At 30.7% G+C, this 9,910-nt stretch overlaps 1 protein-coding gene across 1 annotated transcript in view; it reads right to left on the bottom strand.

Moving 5' to 3' along the window:
* The window catches only part of LOC106712665 (ATP-binding cassette sub-family G member 4), a 37,454-nt gene extending 32,017 nt beyond the window's left edge, over positions 1-5,437 (bottom strand). The window contains exon 1 of the mRNA XM_014505288.2: positions 4,871-5,437. Coding sequence (XP_014360774.2) covers positions 4,871-5,033 — 163 coding nt within the window. The 5' untranslated portion in view covers positions 5,034-5,437. The remainder of the gene's footprint in view (positions 1-4,870) is intronic.
* Between the last annotated feature and the right edge of the window lie 4,473 nt (positions 5,438-9,910).

Below are 9,910 nucleotides of genomic sequence, written 5' to 3' on the forward strand. Positions count from 1 at the left end.
TAAAGGTTTTTACCGTTATCCCAGTCATATTCTTTCGTTGAATTCTTGAAATTTAAGACAAAAAATGTACCTACAATGCTACAGAACAATGCGACAGAAAAAATAAGAAGTGGTCGCCATGACAACCTGTCACAATGATAACCTGTCACCGTGTCAATAACAGCGAGGGAACAAAGTTGAACTTGTATTATTTTAGTTTTAAATAAAAAGAAATAACGCAAAAACTAAAAATATTAAATAATTCTAAACTAAAAATATAACAGTGATCTTTTGATACTACGAAAGTAGTATTAAAAAAGATAATATTCCAAGAATGAAAATACCTGGTACATATAACTCCAACTATGTACAAATCCAACATTGAACAAAAATACATATGAGTAAAGTATAATAATAAAATACAGTCTCATTGACCTTATTTGACGTAAATGGAATTAAAAAGCGTATAATTTATAAATAATTATTATTACAACACAAAACGTTTACCACAGCTTGATAAATTACTGTCAAAGACAGTTTAATAATGTTTTAGTTAAACTTTCTTTGACAAATCGCGTACTACTTTAAACGGCAAATGTTCAATTTGTCAAAACAATTCTGGTCCAGATTATAAAATAATGTAATATGTATACCAATTAATAACCAAACATTAATTTATTTCATACCAGTAGTCTAGATTGTGTTGTAAATCACTGTCACTTCTGTGTGATGACTCAGTCGCACTCTACGATTGTGCTTATCTTTCGCTATTTACGCAGCGTTAGGAAAAACACCAACTGGTTGTTTTCATTATCATCAGACTAGCTATTCTCCGCGACTTAGTCCGTGCGGAGCGAAAAAAACATACTAAATAGCCTGTGCTTTTTTCCAGACCATTCTACTCGTATATCAGTGCCAACTTTTCACCGAGATCCGTTACACCGATTTGAAGATGACAAACATCCATACATCCAAAAACAATAGTAGGTGTACATAATTGTAATAACAATGATAACAGCTTGTTCGTTTCAAGTTAATTAATTTGACAATTCAGTAGGGGTAAGTTGTGTAAATTCGGTTAATTTTTTAAGAAGTCCTATTTTTCATTATGATACCCATCCATTAAGTACAAGGTTTATATTCATACAAAATAATTATATACTTCATTGGTGTCATTTATCAAATTAATCAATTAAAAAAATAATGAATTGCAAATGCAATCAATATTTAAAATTAAGAACAAAAACTGAGAAGAACAATTTGTCATTTATAATCATATTATAAAGAGGCAAAATTTGATTGTTTCCATTGAATAGACTCCGAAACTACTGAATCATTGTGAAAAATTATTTTATGGTTGGGAAGCTACACTATACCCGGGTGACATAGGCTATATTTATTACTATTTTCGTCGCGTGGAACTGCTAGTGTTTTATATATGTTTTTATTCAATGATTAATCATATATTTGTCTTTTGATGTCCGAGTGCTCTCATTTATAACCTCAATGACCCAAAGCTAACCTTGAGCTCTTTTTTCTTACACTTCTTTTATACAATTTTTTATACTTATAAATAATAATGTACGATATGAATTTTAATTTCCTTAAATAGAAAATGGTAAATAAAATTAAAAGTCTAACTTGAATAAATCATTAATGGCAATTACAATTAAAAAACAGCTATTGCTATTTTTTTTTTTAAAAAGGCATATGAATTTTTAATCGTGTACAAAAGTAAAATAATTTTTGGCCCAAACCATAATATGTTGGCGTATTATAATAAGCTAATGTAAAAATACTAGCTGTTGCTTGCGACTCTGTTCTCGCGGGATTAAATAAAAAATAAATAACCGATGTGTTCTTCCAAATGATTTTCTACATCTATATGCCAAATTTCATAAATAACCGTTGAGCCGTTCCAGAGATACCTTCTAACAAACATCCATCCATACATCCAAACATTCACATTTATAATATTAGTAAGATTATTCAGTAGTCTTTTCCATTTTGAAATTTTCAATATAATTATAAGATATTTACAGTACTGAGAACCTCAAATTAAATGATAATTTTGTCCACATTCTAGAATATTCTCCTTAAAATATTAAAATTATCTAGAGATTGTAAGCAACACATAAATAATTTAATTTATCATTCATCACTGTTCACTGGTGGCTATAAATAACAAACAAAGAAATTGCCTCCTTTTTATTTTATTTTTTTACAATCGGCAATATCAAATGTAAATTTTAAACTTAAGGTTGCACAATGTTCCCAATTCAAGATTCCTTATTACATACATATTTAAAAATTAACAAATGGGTCGACAGTTTGCTAATTAATATTTATTAATGGCAACAATTTAAACTAAATGTTAATGACAATATGAATGGCGAAGTAATCAACTAATAACATAATGTTGAGAAATTGCAAGAATGCAAAATTTTACATTTTCTAAACTGCATTTATGCAATTATTAAATGAGATGGTTAAAAAAAATTCTTAATGTTCTAGGTTAGGGAAAATATTTTTTGAAAACTATACACTATATATAATTTTCCGTATAACATCAGTCATTTTTAACTCTACTAAAGCCCTGGGCAAGATTACTCCAGCGCTCTCATTTATTACCATGCCTTTGTGGGGTTAGTTAACATATGTGAGACTGTGTAATTCGCAGACCTGACGCCCCTTTGTGTCCAGCGCCCTGTGCGGTCGCTGAACCGCGCCCTACCCTAACGCCGGCCCTGTCTTTAAACAATATTTCGGGGACAAATTAAAACCACTAAATGCTACAATCTTCCATTATTTGTTATAACTAATTATTCATTAGATGGTTTCTTTTAGCTTCTTACGTCAATGTATGTCGGTCATGACCATGTTTACTGAGATGCCGCAACATGCCATATATGGGCAATTAAAACAACGGATACATATGTTTCAACTAGTTTCTATGAGGTAAACATATGGCAAAATAAACTTAAATGTTTTGTGTAAACTTGTTTACGTTATGGAATGCATATGGAAATCAATTAAGTAGTGCTAGATATTTTGTAACAACAATAGTGTTAATTAAACATCTCTATCTATATATATAAAAGAAAGTCGTGTTAGTTACACCATTTATAACTCAAGAACGGCTGAATCGATTTGACTGAAAATTGGTGGGCAGGTAGCTTAGAACCAGGAAACGAACATAGGATAATTTTTACCCCGTTTTCTATTTTTTATTCCGCGCGGACGGAGTCGCGGGTAAAAGTTAGTTTAATATATATAAGAGCGGACTATGTAATTTTTTATAGTAAATAAACCAGAGGTTGATAATCTCTCTATCTATACAATTAATATAATTGGAGTGTCTGTATGTATAATATCGAAAAAAAAATCATATTTCGCGAACGTTTCGGATATAACCCGGAACAAAAGTGGCCTTACGGACAGACAGACAGACAAACATTTTAAAAATTAGTTTTTCTAATTTATCTATTAAAGCTAATACATCATTTTAGCGAAATATGATTTTTTTTATATTATATATTACAGACAAACTAATTTCATCAATTGTATAGATACATAAATTACTAAAAGGACATTCTATTTTTTGTATTTCTCGTACCGTAAAACAAAATTAATCTTAATGAAAAACAGATCTTCACACCAGATAGTACATTAATAAAAATAAATAACAATACATATTTATTTTAATATGAAATTAATATTCATTGAGATAAAAAAAGATTAAGTGTTTGTAATCGCGTTTGTTCCGGGTTATCTCCGATACCATTGGACTGATTTTGACGATACTTTTTAATTTAATATCAGCCTATTTAATTTTAGAAATACAATCATGATTTCACAAAATGTGATACAGCGGGAACTTTCGAGCTTGATAGTACAGAAGAGACTTGGATTTTCCAAGGTTTAGAAAAGTTTAAATATTCCCACAGGGACGTCGCGGGGAGTCGCGGGCAACAGGTAGTTATCAAAATAATACGAGCTTTTTATTTACAAAGTTGATTAACATCCGTACATCACTTAAAACTACCTCCGTATATTAAATTTAAAAAAAAAGGTCAAGTCAACGTCCTTTTTTTTGATTCGGTTTATGTTGATAATTAGACAACCTTTATTTAATTGCACAATTTTCGAAACAGAATATTGTGAAATCTTTAATTTTTATTTTATTTCGACAAGATTTATGAGTTGTTAATTTAATTAGAGGTAATATTACAATGTTTTTATTATCAAAATAATGTAAAAAACGAAATCAATGTTTGCTGTGAAGAAACCGTGTGATAACATTTATATATTAACTGAGATTAGATAAATGTATTTTTTTACTGTTGTTGTTTTAACGACATTAAATATCTTTTTTTATCGTATTTTAGATTTTCAAAGCTTATACAAAATGCTAAGAATTCAGTCATCAATCAATAAATTTACTTCTGTTAAAGTTGGATAATTGTAACGCAATAAAATTTTAAATCGGGGTTAGGTATAAAGTGACCAAAGCAGGGCCATTTTAATAAGCCACATTTGACAATTCATCAAAATCCAACATTGTAACGGAGGACATAAATATTATATAAATATTTTTATTAGAACTGACTAGATATATTAATTGTAATCGTGTCATTGGAACGCAATTACAATGTTGCGTCAATGAACTCTTTTTTCTTTATAAAAAAAAGATGATATAAAAAAATTTAACGAAAAACATGTATATTTCATAACAATAGAATTCGACTCAAATATGTTTGAAGTTCGAATCGATTCATTCACTTTAATACATGTTTTTAAGCAGGTCACATCACTATGAAATTAAAACTGATAGATGTCAAATGTGAACTATTAAAGTGGCCATGCTATAAATATGTGCTAACAAACTTACTTTTAGAAGTCAATCCTTCGCTGACCGTCATTGTTATATTTTTAAATTCAATATCCACAGATGTAGGTGGTGGCATATTAATTTGCAGTATTCTGCATTCGTTGTGTTCTTTCCCGCGCACTTTCTGTCCAAGACCCTGCAGAACTGCTAATGCGTTCGCCATTTTATAAATAACTTCCAAAATCCCAGTCAAAATAAATAAAACATAACACACCACCACTATATATATACTCTTAACTCTTTTTTTTTGTTTCCCAATTAATTTCGAATAACTTTTGAATTCAATATTAAAAAAAAAACACTGGCACAGAACACACGGTGATGTGCTCCGTTTGAAAATGTCAACTTTTATAATTTTTGCTTGTTCATAAGTGACACAGTAAATACTGCATTCACAGATATTTTATATATATTTTGTGCGGTACAAACAAATGTGTATGTTAAACTGTTATTAAATAAAACATTTGAGACGGTGGAAGTTCGCGATTGATAAAGGCGGTCGATATAATGCGCGAGCACGGTCGTGAGTGTAACAGCGCGCTGTCTGTGTCGAACTGAACTCATTGGCCACGTGTATGATAAATTAATTCTACCGCGAACTATTTTTTTTTTATAATAAATAGGCTGATATGCGTTTGTTTACAACTACGCTATTTAATTTTTGCAACATTATGAGTATAATAAATCCAATGAGTAGAAATAGGTCAGAGATGAATTACGAAACTACAAGCAGATCTTGATGAAATTTCATCACTTACAATTTAATCCGATTTAAAAGATCATTATCGTCAAAAATATATGACAGTTTATATCTTGATGTTTGACAACAATTTGTCAGCACAATATCAGCGTTATCAGTCAATGCTAGCACCTACATATACATCTTCTAATATATAAAATTCTCGTGTCACAGTTTTCGTTGCCATACTCCTCCGAAACGGCTTGACCGATTTTGATGAAATTTTTTTGTGCTTATCCGGTATCTATGAGGATCGGCCAAAATCTATTTTTCATAAACCCCCCCCCCCCATTTGTATTTTTTTTTAACTGCGCGCGGACGGAGTCGCGGGCGACAGCTAGTTTTTATGTTAAAAGCGGCCTCATTTTATCTATTACACTGGAAAAACTAGTAAAAGCAAAAATAAATTTAATTATTTAAAGTTCTTACATTGTATAATTATTGTTAGTAAAAAATAACTAATTTAAAATGAAATTCAAATCAAAGAACCTGTATTCATAATAATTGTCCATGACTTAGGTTTTTTTGCGATATGTATAATTTGATGAATATATTTTTGAACCATTAACAAAGTTTCTTCCAGATAATTTATGTTTCAGTTTCAACGCGTATTTTTTTTTATTTAATTATGTTTGCTACCATCTCAGTACTTAAACTGTCGAAATCAATATTTAATCCTTGAGTTCGACACAAAAATTATTTTTATTTGAAACGGCGAACAAAATTTATTCGATTGCCCTCTAAATAAAATCGTGCTTTTCAATTGTTATTACAGTATTTGAATCAGTAAAATTTGAACCAAATATATTAAAAACTAGCTGTCGCCCACGACTCCGTCCGCGCGCAGTTAAAAAAAAATAAAAAATAGACGTTGGCCGATTCTCAGATCTACTGAATATGCTCACAAAATTTCATGAGAATCGGTCAAGCCGTTTCGGAGGAGTACGGTGACGAAAACTGTGACACGAGAATTTTATATATTAGATATTAATAATATTGCCTGGGATAAACAAAAATAGTTCACCATAGAATATTCGAGAATCGACAATGTTTAAAGTCGAAGGATTTAATAATGACAAAAATAAATATGTAGATACTTTAAGGTACAACTGATTAATAATACCTTGACATAAATTAACTTATAGATTATCAAGTATGTGTTTTTTTTAACTTCTGGGAGATAACTTCTACAATGTGGTGTTAACAAAAATATCTGTAGAAAAATACTATGCACTAACCTCTATACTAGGGCAGGCTAAGAGCCATTACTAGATTTTCGAGATTTTGGCACCAAGCTGTCACCTAAATTCTCCAAGATAGTAAAGTAACCGTAGTCCATAGACATTTGAATTTTCAGATGCGCGGCCTACATTTTATCAACAGAAGAGGGGACATTTAGAAACAGGATATTTCTCCTTCCTGTGAGTCTTCTTCTATGCAATATCCACCTACCTTTCTCATCCCTTCGTTATAACAAAAGGGTGGGAAGGGGCAGGACTAAAATTAAGCTTCCAGCACACAAACTCGATAGGCGCAACGCGAATTACTTCCACTTCACGCATGTCTTGTGTATGATCCTGGCGAGCCGGCCAAGTCGTACAAAAGATCTTTTGTGTAACTTAAATGTTAGGTAAATGGTGAGGATTCAAACTAATAGTAGAGAGCAAAAAATTTGTCAGTAACATACATAAGCGCTTTAAAATCGTAACGAAACAAAAACCGTTATTATCAAATAACCTGTTCATATCTGTATGGGAAGTAAGAGTAACTGCCACTGTCCATACATCCGTACAAATGCGTACAGTGGACCTAGCACTAATATATGTGACAAATATATCTTCATCAACATAATTTGTATTAGGATGTGTGCAGCGCCTCTATCGAGCGTAAAGTACACCAAAAATCTCTCACTAATTTTGACATAATTGATGATGATTGTTAAAAATATTCTCGCTCGGTCCACAGTTACCTTAATTTTTTTCAAGGGAAAAGATAAGACAATATAATTTCGTACGTGTGCTCCGCAGTGGAAATCCACCGCAATATACAAAACTTGTTATTTTTTCTACCGTTCTCCTATTATGTGGAATCAAATGGTAATAAAACTAAATTATTTTATTTCAATAAAAAAACATTTTAAATTACGTAAATTAATCTTTTATAACACAGATGCACAAAAAGTACTAATGTATGATACAAAAAAATCCGGTAAATTAAAAACAGGTTTTTGAAAAAAATAGTCTAATCTCATATGAAGCACGTAGATTTATTTTGCAGATGTTCCAAGCTTTTAAATTCAGAAACCCGTCTTATTTCTCCTTTCTGATGGTTACCATTTCTCATCTCACTAATCCTTCATATTTACCGGGCCGAGGAGATGGACACTGTTATTATCACAGTTACTTAAGCATTAAAAGTGAAACACAGAACAAGACATGCATGACAAGATAGCTACAGTGCGACAAAGATCTTGTGAAACTTAATTTTTACCGGGTCAGACAAGTTTATCGGACTATCATTGAATATTATGGATGAAAATTATATGCGTTGCTATGTCAATGACTAATAGTGTTCAAAAGTAGACAAAAAGTTCATTCATTTTATTCAAAAGTTCAAACATTTTTATATTTTTTCGGGTGTTTCCGATCGACTTACTGATCAATTCAGAATAATGGGTTTTTCTCATCGGGCCAATTGAAAGAAGAGAAAATCTTCAAAATCAGACTTTGAATTTTTTCTCCGTGTATTTCTATAAACATAATTTATAGATAAGAACTTAAGAAAATATTGTTTATTAATATATATTAAACTTTAAACATCAGGCCGTTGGAGATTTTACAAATCTCAATGTAAATTTTGGATTACCATTACCATTCTATTATGGTACAAAAGTAAATTCTAAAGAAGTTCTCTCTATTTATAACATATTCAACAACAATTGTCAAGGAGAGCGAAGAGAATTCTGTACTATTACACAATTTTTACAGCTTTTTGGTATACTTTACTAAGAAATAATTACTATTTGTGCTTTAACACAGTAATGTAGATTTTAAATTCGCCACATTATTTCTCGTGGCCGCCGCTAGGACAAATTTATTAGAAAATTCTCGTATTGCGTGGTCTATAAGACTTCTCAATATCATGTCCAAAGATATAGACATATATAAATATTTAGTTGTAGTTAATAGAAATTCACTGGCTGATCATAATTGATGCTTATGAATATAACTTTGTAGCTTTTTATATTTGTATTAGTTTACTTCTATATGTAATATGTAAATTAACAATTTGTAGTAAACATATTGTTAGTCTACATATTCTTCATTTTTTATACATATATGATAATATATGTTTTATAAATGATTCTTATATTGAAATTGAATTAAATAATGGTGATGTATTCTTGTTAATAATTATAAAATCTATGATAGATGCGACCTATCGTAAAACTCCTATTTCATGCTAAAAACAGATTTTATTTAAATGGAATTTTACTGTTAAACGCCATCTGTTAGAAAATTATGAAACCAATAATATTTGTTGGCGTACTTAACGCCCGCTACACAAATTTTAAATCCAATTTTTTGTCAAATGTTACAAAAACGAAGACCCTCTGAGACCTAGTAGGAATATCGAAAGATGTTCAGATCTGCGTTTTATGGTGAATGTAAAAACTGCACTTTTCCATCATCCAAGTCTTTATTCCATTATCTTTGTTCAAATGATGATGATGATGTCCTCCGTGACGTAATCCGTCAATGGCGAACCTTGCTATCTCCGAGAGTGCGATCGGAGATGACTGGCAAATCCGAACTTAGTTTTGAAAGTCCGGTCGCACGGCGCACAGTACAACCGGCCTGAGGAATCGTATGTATAGGTATAGGAAGGCTTTGGTCGAGTTTTTCTAATTTGGCGCTTTGCATCCAGGTCTTGTAAAACGAAATAAATACGATACGAAGGGGTGATAAAATCTACCGAGGGTGAGTAATTGTCACAACCACGCTGCGAATTGTTACAAGTTCTTTATGAATTTTAAAAAAGGAGCATAATAAAAGAAAAAATGTTTAATGCTTTTAATAAATTAAAAGCCAACGCCATCTACCGTATTGAGCAAAGAGTAATGTCATTCATTGTTCTTAAAAAGTTTTGAAAAAGGCCAATAGGTGTCACTATACTTTTTGCGGAAGAGAATTCAAAAAATTATTAAACAGAGGAAAGTTAATTTAAAATTTATTTTTCTTTTTGAGGAATATTATAATTGCAATTTTCCTGTAAAATTATATATGTATTATGTAAAGATA

Source organism: Papilio machaon, chromosome 7, assembly GCF_912999745.1.
Source record: "Papilio machaon chromosome 7, ilPapMach1.1, whole genome shotgun sequence".
Taxonomy (NCBI): Eukaryota; Metazoa; Arthropoda; class Insecta; order Lepidoptera; family Papilionidae; genus Papilio; species Papilio machaon.